Raw genomic sequence first — 18,694 nt, forward strand, 5'->3', positions numbered from 1 at the left:
AGTTTGATGGTGATCATATGGATTAGAGTATTGAAAGGAAGAAGATGATAAGAAGATTCGGAAGCCATAGAGAAGAAAGGATCAGGGTTGTTAAACCGAAAGGGCTCTGATACTATGTGAATGTTTGCTGAATCACCACACCTTAAATAGGGGTGAGAGTTCTCTTATTTATAATCATTTTCAGGATACAGAAATATGGTAAATTACAAATAATATGGAAATAGTAATAAAAGGAAAGAATAATAAATGAATGCAATATATTTGCCTTTAATAAGAGGGCAAATATGGTAACCCGTAATGTAAGGCAAATATCTGGTAACCCGTAATGTAAGGCAAATATCTAGATATTTGCCTTATAGTGAACGGTCAGCTATCCTTTAACACTAGATGTAGTTTTTCCTCCTAGTACCCGTCAAGAACTTGAAAGTTGACTCATTCAAATGGAATAAGTCAACAATGGGCAATGAAATCAAGTGCCATATATTAGGGACCAATTATTAAACAATTTAAAGAGACTCGTCAAAGAAACGTTAACACAAAATTAAAAGAAACGTTAACACAAAATTAAAAGAAACGTTAACACAAAATTAAAAGTTTATAGATATATAAAAACAAGGCTAACAAACAAGTGAGAAAACTAAAAGTTAAGACTTTTAGACATCTCACGTAAAAAGTTCCTAAACTAAACTTGTAATTTAACAACGAAAAATTATGTTTAAACTAAAGAGGAGCTTTTCAGATGGGCGTCGACCCGAATGTTCACCGTTATCTAACTAATGAACCGAACGAACCCAACTTAGAAAGCCATATCCTATAATTTCTCATTCACCAGATCCACAAACTTACCCAATCTACATTAAGATAGTATTGAGTTCTAAATAATAAAGGGGGGAAACAAAGCATCACTGTTTTAAACAGCATAATAAATGACAAAAACAAAGGTATTAGCAACTTCCAGTTCTTTTTTTTTTTTTTTTTTTTTTTCCTTTCAGGTTCTGTTATAAAAGAAACCCTTTACAAGATAAAAGACCTAAAGAAATTTCCAACAAAGAAAGTAAATGCCATTGGTAGCCAGGAACTTATGCTTGTTCTCACCTGGCTAATAAAGCTTTAGCACCAATTGGCGATCCCCGAGATCAGTAATGTGAATCATGTGCGGGACTATCGGCATGCATGTCCATCGATGAGTCGTTAGAGCTGACTGAATTAGGGTCAGCATTCTGATGCTGAAGGAAGTTGGGTTCATTGTTTCGAGTGGCTCCGTTTCCTCCCGACGTCCCACTGTTTGGGTAGTGAGCTTCCTGAGCGATGTGATACTGCTGCAAACTCCGGCGAATGGGGCTTGATAGAGCATTTGAGAAGACTGAACTTTTGGAATGGTTATCAGAGTGCTCGGTTCGACTCCCTTGTCCGGTGGTTGCTTGTGCAGAAAGACCTGAAGCTGGAAAGCTTGAGTTTGTGAACTGCATTGTTGGTTGAGCATGTTGATGTTGATGGACTGCTGCTGCTCTAGGGGACATTGACGGTTCCTCCCCACAATAATCCAACTCGTTCTGCGGAGTATGAAATTCAGAAAACTCATACAGCTAAACAGGAAATCAAGCGAAACCTACGCTAAACTCGTTAAACCCTAGCACGAATGCAAGTTACAGTTGTTAATACTTTTTTATCCTTCTCTGTGCATTGAACTCTAATTTAAAAATGCAACTTTAACATCTTATTCAACAATTTCTTACCGGAGAGAAAAGAATGTGTCATTCGTTTCCTCATTGGGTGTTTAAGGATCAGGTTACCCTGACTGAAATTGTGAGACTGTGAGATGCCACGTTGGTTGGGAAGGAGAACGAAGTATTCTTTATAAGGGTGTGGAAACCTCTCCCTAACCAATGTGTTTTAAAAACCTTGAGGGAAAGCCCAAAGAGGACAATATCTGCTAGCGGTGGACTTGGGTCGTTACAGAAACTTTAGCAGGTAAAGATTATAACGGTTGTTTCCGAGTTAATCACTGCTTAATTCCACATTTTTTATTACCGATCTCCCTGTCCCTTCATACTAAAGGGGATTTTAGGCAACCACAAGACTGAAACTTCTACTAGGTATCTTGTCATACCTGATACCACGTATCATTCTAAAATCTCACATGAGAACCATTTCCAGCTACTTACACACAAACCTTGAGTTAAGAGATCTTTCCCTCTTAAAATGGTGAATCAATGGCTTCTAAAGTTCATAAGAACAGTAAATTGCTAACCTAAGAAGCACGGATACAAATACAAGATATGGATACGACACGACACAGACAGAGAGACACGTCATTTTTAAAAACCTAGGACACAAACACGGTAGGGACACATATTAAAATATACATTTTAAAAAATATATATCATTTTTATACCAGGAACCACCTTTATTTCCTTTATTTTGCCACATCAATGTAAAAATCTAATCCATAATAATTTTATGATAAATCCCTTCAACTGGACATTCAAAGCATCACAAATCACACATATAATCCATCCTCGCTTATTTGTACAAATTAGAACCATTGAAAAGTTTGTCTCACCCAAAGAACTACTGGTAATACATTAAAAACACCAACCAAATAACACTTCTTCACTAATTTACAAATCCCAAGTTCTCTATTAGCTTGTCTAAAAAGTAATCTTGCAAAGGGTACTGCATAAGGTCAATTAAAACTTCTTCCCACCGAAGAAGTTTGCATATAACGGACAGAAATGGAAAGAAATGGAGCAAAAGCAAGAACCAGCCTTTTCTTCAACCTAAAAAAGCTCCTTGCCAATCAAAAAGTAGGAAAAAACTTGTTCCCCACAGAACAACTACTTAATGCCATACTTCAAAGGGCTTTACAATAACCATAAAACCAATAGGTGATGAAAACCAAAACACAAACGTGAGTGGACAGTAAATGAAGCCCAGGAAGCTAAAAAGAGAACTGAGGGCACAATGCCATGAAGGACGCCAAAGGGACCAAATGGACAAGGAACAAATCCGAGGTTCCAAACTTAAGCGATGAACCAGAGACTCAAAGCAACGTGTGTTGACGGCAGCAATGACTATTGTGACGATGATGACGATGGTGGCTAAGAGTACACACGGCAATGACGGCAATTAATATGGCTAACGGCTGAAGGTTAGGTCAGGTTTCAAGTTGATTGGGGTTTGGGGACTTGAAAGGCCAAAGGATTAGGATGCAAGACAGAAAGAGAGAGAGGACAAACGGAGGATGCGAACAAGCGGCAGCGAACGGACAGCAGTGGCTACATCAGAGACGACTAGGTTGAGGTTGAGGGACGAGAAGGGGAAGAGACGAGAGTTAATCACCTCCAAGGATGAGGTACAAATCCAGACATAGGATAAGCTTCTCAACAAAAGGTCTTATTATTATACAAAACTACTCAGGAATCCCTCAAACATAAGTACCATATAGCAAGCCAAGCTCCCAGTTTACAGCTAGCTAGGCCCAACAAAACATGTTGATGAATGTTACCCCCTAAAGCCTCATTTAGTGAAGCTAGTTGTTATTGCATATGCTTTTTCGAAAAGTTCAAATCAAACCAAGCAGATTCAAAACTTTGTCTATATACAAGGAAGCTGCTAATAACAAAGTGTAAAACATCAAAGATGCATTAAAGGGGCATAATTTTGTCCAATATAAAAGAATTCAATAAATGAATATTATAGCCTTTTACCTAAATTCCACCAAAACGATCTTCCAGTGATATCATAGCCTTTTATTGTAGCCTTTTTGTTGGCTTGGGCTCCTTTTGTGTGAGCCATTTTTGCAGTGCTCTTATTCTTCATATTTCTACAAAAGTTTGGTTTCTTATTTAAAAAATACGAGTGTACCCAGAGAAAGGATCTTAACCCCAGACTTGTTGTTGACGAGGACATATTTAATTTAGAAATACAACCCCTTCATCCATTTTCCAAGCCAAACCAAAACCTGTTTCACGAAAGGAAGCATCTAAATAGTTGCAATCCACCTTGAATGCATCAGGTGTTATCTTTCTTAACCCACATGTAACTACGATCTTGTTCATATTAGACAAATTAGGAGTCCTCTTTATAACCCTTTAGCTTGAGGGGGATATCTCATCTCCTCGTTTTTGTTTTTATTTATCCTCGTTGATATATTCTATAGTTTCCTTGAAAAAATATATTTAGAAAATACAAACTTCTCACTGATATAATAAAAAATAACACAAATGTTCAAATAAATCCCAAACAGGAGTGAAATAAAGCAAAGTAAATAAAAGGAAAACCTAGCTCTCTAATGAAGGGAAACAAAAGCAACCTGAGCCATACAAATATTATTTTGGAGAATGATGAATACACAAATTACAAAGTGGACATCATTTTGAAGCTGTGAAGAATTCATTTGAGTAAAGAACATCTAACATGGGAGGAAAGCGGATCATCAAATATTTTGTGACCTGTTGGTCTACATTCTCTAAAGAAGCTAGATTACGTTCGACTTATGTTGTCAATACTAGTTGAGGTGCCTTAATTTCCTAATCAGGGTCTACATTCTCTAAGAAGCTAGATTGTGTTCGATTTACATTATCAATTCTAGTTGAGGTGCCTTTCAGTAGTTATCTATTCAGGTTCTATTGTGCTTCTTCAAAAGGGAAAACGTGAATTTTTTTTGTGAGAAACCAGTACGCATTAACACAAAAGCGGGAACAGCCTAGGGAAGACAAACTAATTCAAATTTTCAAACAAAGATGAAAATGAAAGAAAAATGTAAACTGACCCGTATGTAATTAAGTACATCAGCTGTTGTCACTCTAGATCCACCTTCTTGTTGTCTAAACATCCATTGATAAAGCTTTTCCTGAAAACAGCATCAGATAAGGTAACACATTTTAATGACATAATTTGTAAACATATTGTATCACACTAGCAAAACTAGAACTAAAGAAGACATTCCAAAATTGGCTGTTCTTTAAACAAGAAACAACCTTTTCATCGTAGATTAAAAAAAACAACAACAAAATGTTCATGGATACAACCTCCCAGAGGAAGAGAGAATAATAAAGCAAACAAAATAAGGGAGATAAAAAATCCCTGATAAATCCAGAAGACATGGCCCAAAATAAAATAAAACAAAACTAAAAAACAGTATCCACAAACGCATAAGAACAAAAAAAGAAAAGCCACCAACAGAAAGAGCTCCAATGGAACACCTCCCTACGCAAACCCAACTGCCAAATCATCAACCCCAAGAGCCTCAAAGCAATAACTTTGACGAGAGGCAATCCCTACTAACAAAACAACAAACCAGCCCACCAATAACAAGCATGCCAAATAACTTTCCCTTAGCTTGTAAGGGAGGGAACAACACATCCTCCTCAATCCAATCTTTTGTTCCAAGCCAAAGAAAGGACTCCAGATAGAGACCAAATAGATGACATGAACTAACATTTCCAAAAAAAAAATGATCAAGATCCTCTTAATGCATTGAGAGAACAAACCATTGAGGCCCGAATAGAAGTAGACCACCTTAAAACGTGACCTTAAGGTTTTTGAAATTTCCATGCAAAAGTTGTCGGACAAAAAAATGATTTTCTTTGTAACTTTAACCTTCCAAAGTGAGAACAAAGGGGACAATGGGCATAAGGGTGAAGAGAAGTAACACTCAAATGATCGAAAAGAGAGTTACAAGGAAAACCCTTCGATAGGCTTGGATCCAAACCCAAATGTACCTTCTCCTGTGGCTCATAGGAACATCCTTATGCAACAAATATAAGACTGGGACCTTCAACACCTCCTTATCTGTTACAGGATGAAAGAGCGCTAAAGAAATGTAGAGGAACTGGCTAAGGGCAGCAAAACAAAGGTAAGAATGCACAATCATATACAGATGACAAAGATGGGGGAGTAAAAGACGAAGGGGTTTGTATCCCAGTCAACAGTGCAGACTTTGAGCACCTATTAAACTAGAACTTCCCAAGACCTCATTCTACCATCCACCCCACTTTACAGGAAGGAACTTCTCAATCTCTATCTAACTAAATAAAAGCAGCCCAAGGGCATCTTAAACAGCATCTAGCTATGAAGCTAATGAACCAACCTAACTCTTCACACCCCCATTTTTCTAGAAACTGCATTGTGTTGAGGGGAATCATCTATGCTTGAGAATCTCCATATTTGTTTAGTTAGAAGGGAGCAGTACTTCGTATCAATATTTGCAACACCAAGGCCCAAGACCTCCAAGCCAACTGGATGAGGCAAAGACATTGTCCTCCAATTAATACCTTAACCTTCTTTGGAATTTTAGCCTTCCAACGAGAGAAGGATCAAGTGACCAAAAACCTAACATCCCTTTTCTCCCAGGGACCATTAATTTATCTGAAAAAAAAGAAAAAAAAAGAAGAAGACCCACCACATCTACCACCTCTCTATCAATCAAAGGCCTTCAGAAACCCAAAGATATCAAGGAATAAGGATCTGAAGAAGGCAACAGAAGGCCATAAGATGTAGCCTTTTGTTCAAAAGGCAACATAAGAACAAAAAACAAAGCACAAAGAGGTTCCTCTTCCACCCTGCAGTCCTCCCAAAAGTAAAAACTTCGGGCCTTCACCAATAGAACAAGTAATAAACTGAGAGAAAACAGGAAACTTCGATAATATAATTTTACAGTGGCTTTTACAAGGGCTTCTCAGCCTGTATCAACTTAGCTTCTTTCACCTCAGCCAACGATAATTGAGCTGCATCAGCAAAATCATTCATGAGACAAACACACTTTTCAATTTGAAGAACCTCCTTCATCATCCAAATCACTCAGGGTTTTGCAAATTGCCCCAGCCCATTTCCCCATTGTCCTACCAAATCAAACCAATCAAACTATTGGTTTACAGTTGAATTTGATTTGATTATAAGATATCTCGAATTTGGCTCAGTTTAACATTCATTTCCTTTTTAAAATGTGGTTCAATTTTAGTTAATCAAGCTAAATTGAATTGAGAACATTCCCAACTTCCTTCAAAGAAGCATAAAATGTTTGACACTCTTAAGAAATTTCCAAAGTTAATCAAGAACCTTCAAGTCATCATCTCCTTTTAATTTCCCAAATCCGCTTCCGTACTTAATTTCCCAAGTCTGGTCTTATTCTGATTACAAATCAAATATGAATTAGGAAGTGTACCTTATCAATTCTTTAGACCTTTAGAATTTGAAGCAAGGGGCATTGAAAAAGCTCCCACAGGAATAACTGGCTTATTGCAGCCGAGCATTTATAGAATCGTTGATTTTTTACTTCCAAGAAATTGATCTGCTAAGTTTTAGGTTTCAGTATTGCTTTTTAAGATGAAGCCCTAAGAAGTTTCTTAAACCAACCTTGATTTTTATTTTTTTAAAAATAATGGCTTAAATTATGTTATCTTACATATCCATTCAACGATGTCTTGTATCCATTTATAGTGAATATAATATAGTTCCTGTACTGCTAGCCTAATCACTAAACATCCCAAGACATCCCATCAGAACAAAGCATATGCATGAATCACTCAAATTAGAAACAAAAGGGAAATGCAGTACATTTGACTATGTGATTCCTTAAACAATGTTTTCAAGGAATCACTTTTTAACGTTCTTAAAGATGAAAAAGTTCCTCATCACAATGTAAAACCAATGTATATTCTCGATTTGGAATCAAATGGTATAACGCAGAACCATAAGGGTGGAAAACATTATAGATATAGCCACTTAGACAAATGTCTATGAACATTCAAGACTTTCATCATATTTTAAAATCCATCAACTTCCTTCTGATTTTTACGTCTAAATGAAGATATGTGGTCGACAACTAAATAATTATTTTTGGTCTACATCTAAAACAGAATTTGTCCACATGGAATGGGTTATGCGTACGATTCTCATCAATTTCATCCCTTGAAGCATCAACCATTGCAATTCAGTTATCAAAAAGATTCATTCTAGAAATGATTAACAAGTTCTTCTAACAACAACACACCTTTTTCAAAACCAGCCTTAAACATATTTGATATACAAAGGAACTTGAAGAAGCTCAACAAGAGAAAATATTAGCCATTGCAAGCTGTTATCAAAAGAATGAAACTTACTCTTCTTCTCCAATTTAAATCCAGAGATGTAAGAATCAAAAAATGAACTAATTGAAAATAACTTACTGCCTATCTAGAGCTGCAAAATTCTATGGACTAAACTCCAAATATCATGAAAATAAGAGAGAGAAACAAAAGAGGATGTTTCTTTGCATTCTACATTCACGAATAATTGAAGATTACCCTTTTTTTTCTTCATATTAATGAAAGGAGCATAATTGCAAAGTGAATCGGAAGGGAACACCAAAAAGGGTAATAAAGCTTAGTCAACTCGAATATTGTTGTTCTACTCTTGTTCCTTCTCATTCAATGTCTTCTTTATCCATTAGCCAAAGTCTTCAAAATATTGTTCTGAAGAAACTTGGAATCGAATATGTTGTTTTTTTTCTGGTATTCCTCTAATATCATAATTTGATCTCCTTAATTTTTTCTGGAATCGAATATGTCATAGAAAATCTATTTATCTTCTCTTAATTTGATCCCCTCATAACCAAAATCATAAACTATGTTGATTTTTTTTGGTATTCCTCTAATATCCAATCCCCATTGTCTTTGGTTGTTTGACTTATCTTCCTAAAGTACTTGATTCAGTGTAATTCAGAAAGGCAAAAAAGAACCAAAATGCTTCGTTCAAGTTTTGGCAGGATTTCTGAGAACGTTGAGAATATGGCTTTAAAAAAACTAAAAAATGTTTGTTGATCATGAGAAATCGACACATGTACCAGTAGTAGAGATTAACCCCAAGAAGTTTCCTAAACAGACCTTTGATTTTTCTTTCCATGAAATTAAGGCTTGGTTTAATTTCACATTATATATCCATTCAACTATGTCTTGCATCATTTATAGTGAATACAATAGCATCTATTATGTTAGCCTACCCATCAAACATCCTTAAAGAACGAAGGATAAATACGAAACCTTCAAATTTGAAGCAAAAGGACAACATAGAACATTCAATTCCAGTCATCGCCTTAGAAAAAGTTAACCATAAATAGACCCCCTCATCACAATGCAAGAACGGTATAAATTTCCAATCAAGAATCAAATGGTTCAAGGCAGAACAAATAACGATGGAAAATATTATACTTTCATCGTATTTCACAATCGAATGCTCAGACTTTTAAGCAGAAATAAGCATGATTCATACTACCTTAATCCTCAGAATACATTAAACTACCCGGAATCGTTCAAAATAAGAACTCATATCAAATAGAGAAGATACAAACAATAACCAAAAACCGCGTCTAACAAAATCAATTTCATGCACACAAAAGAGAAACAGAAAAACATGATAAAGTCCAAAAAGGGGGAGAGGAAAACATGAAATTCCACACCATCGCATGACGTTCTCCGGCTTGAAAAGAAAGCTTCTGGTGGTTCATAGCCTGGGTGTAAAGCTGCGAGAGAGAGTTGGCCCCGCTGCAAAAAGAGGTGTACATGGTCCGATCTACCTCGTCGAGGCTGGTAGCAATAGATTTCCTCTTCTTAGCCATAACGGAGGGATTAATCTTCTTCTCCGGTGAGTGAAGGCTCTGATTCCGGCGGATATGGCGGATTCCTTCTCACAGTGAAGATGAAGATTTTGAGAGGATTGGGATTTGGGGAGGGCCGAAGGGCGACTGGTGAGGGACTCAGGACGCTTGTATTCCTTGTTTTTTTAATGCGTTATTTAAAATTCAACTTGCCATGATTGGAATTCAACTGGAGGTCGAAAATATGATTTTATATTCATTAAACTATATTCAAGTTGATATATTAAAATTTAAAATTATTAATATAATCTTCGACTGAATGTATATAATCAACGGATGGGAAAATCATATTCAAGGATAGTCTAAAGAGTCTATAATATATGGATACAGTTTTGTCCAAGACCGGTTTACAGCATCGCAATCATTGCCTTGACTCGTTTTTACACTCAATAGGAGTTGTTCTCGTCTAGAGCTAACTACTAGTGTAGTCTCAAGTCTCTCCTCAAGACGGGTTATAGAATCGTGACCTTAGCCTCGACTCGATCCTACATTCAGTAGTAACTGAAGTGGCATTGATGTTTTGTTAAGCTTCCTTAATCATACTGAGATGTCGGGAGGTTTTCTAGATCCTTAGGGACATCTAAGTAGTTTAGTCCTCATTTCTCATTTTCAGGACGCTCGAGATTAGCTACTCGGGGCTAATCCAATCTCTAGGTGCACTCAGGTCTAGACCTCTAATCACCACTCACGCTCCTAGGGTACTTGGCCTATTGGAAACGTACTAACCTGTGTAACCATATAAACTGCTCTAGCTCTAGCGCCCTAAGTTTAGCTTGGTTTACTCACTTATGCTTTGTTAGGGAGATATTCTTATCAATCACAAGAATGGAAAACATAATCTATTCGTCCAGACAAGTTTGTTAAGGAGATATTCCTATTGATCACCTAAAGCACGGAAAACATGATCTATTCATTCATACATGTTTATTAAGGAGATATTCCTGTCAATCACCGTGAACACAAATCAGAACATCTTGTTCACCATTCTTAAGGAGGGGAAGGTATTAAAAATAGGTATGACTTAAATTCTCATCATAGGGGCATTTTAGTAATTTTTCAAAACATACATAACATTCTCATCTAAATTGCCTAATCGAGTCCTAAACATGCATATTCTAACTAGCTAAGGCAAGATATACTCACATGTTAGCACGTCCTAACAACCCTTACAAGTATTACTTGAAAAAGACTGAGTGCCTACTTACTTGAGTGAAACGTGCCCTTTCCAAGCATGCTTTTCTGCGTGTTGGAAACTCCAATTTTCCTAAAAGTTCACTTGTAGGTCCTATTTTAAGTAAAATTAAAGTCAATATCGAAATCAAAATGAAAAATGGTTGAATGGGTCGAAAAACTCACTCTCACACGCAAAAGAGGTTCCCCACGTGCGCAAACCCTGTGCAAGTAGCTCATGCACAGAGGAAGGATAAGTGCGCCTTTGGCATGCCACGTGTTGCGCACTGGTTGATGCTTTCGGAATGGGGGCATGTGGTTGATTTCGGAGGCGCACGATTAAGTTTACATGATTAAGATGATGGTTCCTCTGTTTAATTCAATTTGTATGGACAGATAAACTTTATAGGGTAGGCAAGAGAGTTTTATGTAGTTTAAGTACATTGACGGTATGATTTTAGTTTATTAAAGAGTTGTTGTTAATGGTAGTCTGTAGTTTAAGTATATTTCATAATTTTGTTTAATTAGTTTAAAATCACTAATACTCATTCGAATGATACCCAAAAACTCATTTAATTTACAGCAACCAAAAAGATAGGTTCTCTGTGGAATCAATAATTTACTTATTACTTGCTACTTGTTGTGATAGTGTATACTTGCACTTATTTTTGTGAATTTTACATCATCTTATTATATACATCCACAAGCGATCAACATTCTAAGATCGTGAGCGACAGTTAAAGGTCTAGACCTGAGTGCACCTAGAGATTGGATTAGCCTCGAGGAGCTAACCCTGAGTGTCCTAAAAATGCTAGATGAGATTTAAACTGCCTAGACGCCTCTAAGAATCTAGTAAACCTCCACAACACCGAAGAAAATTTAAGAGAACTTATGAAGCCACTAGCAGCATGAACTGTATCATTTTGAGGAGTGACTACTGTGTGTAAGAAGCGGGTCATACATGTCAAGCCAAAGCTGCGCATCTCCCTCCTCAGGTGCGTGGGGAGCTTCCTTGCACACGTGAGTGACCTCCTTTTACCCCGTTCGACCTTTGTTTGCTAGTTTTTCATCTCGATTTTGATTCTAACCCTAATTTTACTTGAATTAGGATCTGCCAAAGAAATTTCTGAAACTTTGGTACTCCTAACACACAAAAAAGGTAGCTTGGGAAGGCACACGTTATCCAAGTAAGTAACCACATGAACTTTATGTAACTTAGAGGGATCGCTAGAACGTGCTAGCATGCGAGCATTCCTTACCTTAAGTGGTTATAAAATGCATGGTAAAGACTTCATAAGGATGTTTTATGATAAGTATGTACTATATGTATGCTATGAAAAATTACTGTTATGCCCCTAGATTAAAAATTCTTAGAAGCATGGTATTTTATGTTCTATGCAAAATTAGGAAGAGAATATGAGTTCGGCAATATGGATGAGTAAACTACGTAAGACGTAAGAAATTACCAGATGGCCCTACGATAAGAGTTGAGATGAAAGTTTTTTTATATGTTTTTCACTGTGTTAGAAAGATGATTTATTATGATTTATGCTTCAAGCGATTAATGGATGTTATCTCTCTATTGAGCTTGTTTCCTTGTATGCTTGCATGATATAGTATGTTTAGCTTCAAGCTATTGATTTTGTGTTTTCCTGTACAATGAATTCATCTGCATAAAGCTAGAACTAAGGCATTAGAGTTAGGTTGGTTAGCCGGTGACTTAGACCAGAATGCCTCTAGCAGACTGAGCACTTTAGGATCATGAGGGACGGTGAAAGGGTCTAAACCATAGTGCTCCCAGACTAAGAAAGACTCAAGGAGTTGGTACAAAGTACCTTGGAGTCAGAAGTCAACGTTAAGTCACCTAGCTGCCCTAGGAACCCAATGAACCTCCTCAGCTCTTGTATATGACCAAGATGACTTTTAGAATATGCGTACCATAGATAATTGATAGAATAACCTTCCTAGTAAAGCATGCATTAGAGAATTAAGGTAAGTTTAGGGCGCTACAACTAGAGTGGTTTATACGTTGACCCAGACTAGTACATTTCTAATAGACACTGCACCCCAGGATCGTGAGTAACGATCAGAGGTATAGACCTATGTGTACCTAGAGAGTAGATTAGCTTGAGGAGTGGTCTTAGACGTCTTAGAAACAAGAGATGAGTTTTAAGCCGTCTAGACGCCCATAAGAATCTAGTAGACCTCCACGACATACAAGAATGACAAACCTAGGTTCCACGACATACAACAATGAGCCCACCTTCCTAGCCACCCCGTAGTGGGAGGGGGGGGGGAGGGGGGGAGAATTCATCGAAACCAGTACCCACTGAGATACAAGAGATACTAGAAAGGTACCACAACGTCAAGCCAGAGAGCTTACCGAAGACACTACTTCCGCATAAAGGTATAGATCATGAGCTCGAGCTACTACCAGGGGCCAAGCCACCAACCAAGAATGCATACCAAATTACACCTCCTAAACTTGCAAAATTGCGGAAATAACTTGACGAACTACTAAGCTCGGGGTTCAATATGCCTCATGTCATTTATTACCCCTATATCGGGAAAATTCCACAAGTATACAACTTCGCCAAAGAATGGAAGCAAACTTTTAGAGAAATCTTCCCGAGAGATGAAGAAGTGAGCGGACCTAAAGTGAAGGCCACTAGAATTCCAAGCTGAGAACCAAGTTCTTATCAAACTGAGGTAAAAACAATTCCGATTTTGAGGAATAAGGACCAAAGATTGGTGTCAAATACGAAGGGCCAGTCGAAGTCATTGAGAAAGGAGGGAAGATATCATATATAGACTTCAACTACTCGCATGGATGAAGATTCACCCTCTCACCCTTGTCAGCAACTTGTCATATTATCCTAATAACAACGACAATAGGCACAATGAAGTGACACGCCCCTCAGTCACTATGAAAGATACAAGTGGGAAATAAGTAAAAGAGATTTTGGCCAAGCAAACACATCGCATCGGCAACCCACAACAGAACGTTCAAGAACTTCTAATCAAGTGGTAAGGGCTTCCGGATGAAGAAATCAGTTGGGAACGCGCTAATGATCGGACGTGAGTGCACGCCAAATCGTTGAATTTGAGGGAATTAGATAAAGATTGACAAGACGTCAATCAATTAAGTGGGAGAGGGTGTCATGTTCATGCTTATCCAAGGCGTGTTGCCTGAGGTCGCATGCTTGTTGCATGCCAAACCCCTTATGTTATACTACTTTATCGCTTTCCTTTATTGTTTTCATGATGTATAACTTTCTTATTGTATTTCACAGGAATATGATATTTGGTAAAATTGTGTCTACCACTAGTACACTGAAAATGCCTCAAAATGTACTATAGGAGATGCGACTAGTCGTCAATTCTTAACACTCATAAGTTATATTATTGTCTTTCTTGCTTAGTAGCATATAACATTGCTTTTAACCTTTCTTTCAATCTTGCTTTCAAACTCTCTTTCAAAAATCTCTTTGCCCTGTTTTCTAAAACCTCCTCCTCAAAGTAGAACCAGAGGTTTGAGCATATGTCGTTTGACCGTAGGCGACATGAATTCAAGTTGGTTGACTACTCAGTGCTGAAAGTAAGTGTCGCACAATCGCTTGTGAACATCCTAAGGAGTGCTATTGTGACATCTAACACGCATCCCACTGCTCTTTCGACACGTGTTCTTTCCTTGGCCTACCGAGTGGCATTTAATTCATGCTACCGAGTTCAACTTTAAAAGCAAAGATTAGGCATTTAATTTCTCGTCAAGGCTCGGGTGTTACACTCCATTATAGGCTTAGAGTTGTACTTTTATGTATTGTAGAATAAGTTGTATTCATGGATATAATTACTACATACAAGTTGATCCTTCGTGAGTTATTCGTAATTATAGTTGGGTCAAAAGTTCGTTTTACCTATGTACTTAGGTCTTTTACCTTAAACACCACTAATCTTTTAATGAACCATTTGTTTATGATCCAACCATAAACTAAGTTTTTCTCGAGCAAGTGAGAGTGTTAGAACATTTAATACTAAATTATAGTTTACCATATCTATCATATTTGATATTTTATTAAAAATAAATATCTAGATATTTGCCTTATTACCGTATGTATCTTTCCATATATTGTTCTTTCCATTTATTACTATCTCCATATTCTTGTAATTTATTTGATTATAAATGGAGAATTTTCACACACTATTTAGGTGTACTGGATTAAACAAACATTCTCATTGTATCAGAACCCTTCGGTTTAGCAACCCTGATCCTTTCTTTTCAATGGCTTCTGAATCCTCTACTATTCTTTTTCACCGCCACTGTTGGCTTTGATGCCGTAGGGGCAGTCACCATGGCTGCCGCAGGCGAAGCAGATTGATTGCTCTTCGACTCCACTCTATTGACCTCTAAATCACCTGTCGCCATACTCTGTACATACAACCTCACATTTTCCAACCCAATCGGTTTTCCCTTGAACAATATAGCCCCTTTCATTTTCTTCCCAATCTTCCCTTCAACGTTCACAAAAACCCTAACCTCATGATCCTCATTAGCATTCTCATCGAAAATATACAGAATCTCGAGAAGGCTATCGATCTTCTATAAAGATTTACCTTCGAAATCTGAGTGCCGCACTGGCCTCTTTACCAACCAAGTCACCACCTCTCTTCTCGCCAAAATTGGCTTCTTCGCACACTGTGGCGACTATTCCGGCTTCAACATTGTCTTTATCCCTTACTCTAGGTTTCCTCCTACTTCTTGGGTTAGAAATATTATCACCGGAGCCAAGGCAACATCGTCGCTGAGCGACGATCCCTCTTCATGGGTTAGACATATTCTCACTAGAGCCAAGGCAGAATCGTCGCTCAGCATCGATCCCTCTTCATGGGTTATAGACATATTCTCGCCGAAGCCAAGGCAGCATCGCCGCTAAGCGTCGATCCCTCTACAATTTTCGATGGGCAAGAAAGTGTTTCTCTACACCTCCTCCGAATCAGGTTGTTGACATCTTCACGAAAAGTGTTTCTCGACCTCTCTTTGAATTTTTCAGATCCAAACTTCACGTTCGTTCAAATCCGACGCTTAGCTTGCGGGGGTGTGTTAAGGATATTTAATACTAAATTATAGTTTACCCTATATATCATATTTGATATTTTATTAAAGACAAATATGTAGATATTTGTCTTATTACCGTAGGTATCTTTCCATATATTGTTCTTTCCATTTATTACTATTTCCATATCTTGTAATTTATTTGATTATAAATAGAGAACTTTTCCATACCATTTAGGTGCGGTGGATTAAGCAAACATTCTCAGAGAGAATGAAGTTTCATCGTTAAAGTTTCGAAATCAAGACTCATTGGAACTATTCATATGTTTACCTTATATGAGAAGGAGTGAATTTATCTCATAAGATTATGTTTTTAGCTCTCTATTCAGCAATGTTTCAAAAATGGTAAACATATTCAATAGACTACAAAAGTCGTTTTCACCGGACAAACTTTTAGGAGTAGTAGTTCATAACTTACTGAAAACTTAAGATCAATCTTATACAAATTTACATAATAGGTGTAACGACCCTAGATTTCTTCTTAACCTAAAGTCACTACTGCGATTTTATGCGGAAATAATCGTTTAAAACATTATCATAAAACAGTGTCATAGACTCATGTGCATGTGTCATGGTCTTCTAAGTTGCGATGCCACTGTCAGCCGTATACGAGAGCCTTGCCTTTATCTGAAAAATAACAATAACACATGACTTGAATATTTTAAGAAATATTCAGTAAGTAACCTACTATTGGGGTTAGATGCAAACCCATACAATCATGAGTGGAACCTATACTTTAAATCCGTATTCTCTTAGACGACTATCCTAAGCGGGTAATTGGATTTGTATTTACTATTCTACACATGACCCACTAGTCGGTTCGCACACCTCCTAGGCCCCTTTCCTGGTCGGACTAGCATTTTTTGGTGCTGTTGTCAGGCACCCAATAGGAATAGTGACCACTGCAACATTATGATAAACATAATGATCGTTTTTCTGCCTGATAACGTACATGTCCATACCATAGTAAAAGGAGAAATTTTCCGATGCATGTAACACACAATGATGCATGAGTTCCCAACATTTTCGTTCATTAAACATGTAAAACAACTCATTTCGTGTTTCCTTCATATCATAGCTTTCAATGCATATCTCGGGGTTGTACATCATGTCAAAATATCTTATCGCATGTTATTCATATCATACATCGTGTCATATCATACGTGTGTCACATCAGAAAACATATCATGTCTCCCAACATACCATATCATATCACGCACGTATGATATCATAAACTTATCATATCATAGATATATCATATCATAGACATATCATATTATAATCACATCATGTATAACAAACATATGACACGTGCGAAGTCACTGGGCACGTGTCATCCTACATAATACAACTTCTAACTAAGCCAATAGTAAGACCACTTTTGGTTAACCTTGGCTGAGGTTCTCCCTAAAATAATTGCTTGAGCCCATCCTTCCAATAATATTCCATAGAACATTTACTAAATTCTGTTAATAACTATAATTTTCTAATCTAATTCAACTTGAATTGAGAAATTTAGAATTCTTCTGACCTTAATCACCTTCGGTAAAGTCAAATTTAGATTCGAGACGGTCGAAAAGGTGGAAATGGGTAAAATTTCCTTATATCGAGCCAAATAGCTTAGTTTTGAATCGAAAAGCCTCGTGGAGCCAAGTCAAGCCAACTAAATCGAATGAGTCACTGGTTTCAGACACAAAACGTAGCGGGTAGTGTTTCGAATCGAGACGTGGGTTATCGGATCGGCTATTATAGGAGTGTGGGTCGCATGTTGCGAAGCTAGGCCGTGTACTCTTTTATTTATTTTTCAAAGGATAGGAGGGTCTAGTGGTCTGGAAGATCGAGGGCATCGGGGGAGTGCGTGGTAGGTTGAGGGTATGAAAATTCTGGCTTGCCGAAATTTTCACGCCCTTTCCGGTGACCAATTATTTATTTTTGTAACCGTTACAATAGGATACCTCACTCAAATATTTCCATATACTCTGAACTCTTTAGATTATCATTTAAATATGTATCAGACACATGTGTTCAAGATTACACTAATAACCTTAATCTGTTTTACAGTAGATCATATGGCAAACAAAATAATATAAATTATAATTAATATTAAAAATAAAATATTAATTACGAGACTTTAAGATATAAATTCCAATAAAAACCCACTTTTTTTCTTCATCTTCTTCGAACAAAAAACCCATCCCCACCCGCCATCCGCCACTTACCGTCACTTTCTTCCACTCTTCAACGAAAAAGTTCACCTCCTCTTCTGACCTCTCCCGACCCTTCTTTTTTATTTCATATTTGGGTTGAAAACCTAGACCGAAAAAAAAAAAAAAAAAAAATCTCGTCGACCCTTTTTTTTACGTCGATTCAAATTCTTTAACAAGTTTAAAAATATCGTTACCGTCAGTACTGTATGTTAAAAAATACCAATGAAATTCTAAAAGTACACTAACACTCTTAAATTTCTATAATAATAATAATAAAAAGTTTTAAATCAATATATGAACGAAATCCACGTATCAACACATCATTATCTTCAAATTTTTTAATATTATTTTTTAATGGTAAAAATATTTTTAAAGTTTAAAAAAAAAATATAAGAGTATTATTAAAACTTTTAAAAATTTAAAATTATTTTAAAAATAAAATATTTTAAAAAAATTTAAGATAATATAAAAACCAGATAATATTTTTATACAAATGCAAAAATTTAAAGTTATTTTTATTAATTTAATTTATTAATTCAACCCAAAAATAAAAATAAAGTTTGAAGA

The 18,694-nt window shown here is 36.7% G+C and overlaps 1 protein-coding gene across 1 annotated transcript; it reads right to left on the reverse strand.

Moving 5' to 3' along the window:
- Positions 1-833: 833 nt before the first annotated feature.
- On the reverse strand, positions 834-9,763 carry LOC111797455 (nuclear receptor family 2 group C protein). The gene is made up of 3 exons (XM_023680450.2): positions 9,440-9,763; positions 4,775-4,855; positions 834-1,553 (listed from the first exon to the last, which is right to left on the reverse strand). Exons 1-3 carry the CDS (start codon positions 9,596-9,598, stop codon positions 1,137-1,139), a joined length of 657 nt encoding a protein of 218 aa, XP_023536218.1. The 5' UTR covers positions 9,599-9,763; the 3' UTR covers positions 834-1,136.
- Positions 9,764-18,694: the final 8,931 nt, after the last annotated feature.

Source organism: Cucurbita pepo, chromosome 6 (assembly GCF_057944985.1).
Source record: "Cucurbita pepo subsp. pepo isolate OVF chromosome 6, ASM5794498v1, whole genome shotgun sequence".
In the NCBI taxonomy this organism is placed as follows: domain Eukaryota; kingdom Viridiplantae; phylum Streptophyta; class Magnoliopsida; order Cucurbitales; family Cucurbitaceae; genus Cucurbita; species Cucurbita pepo.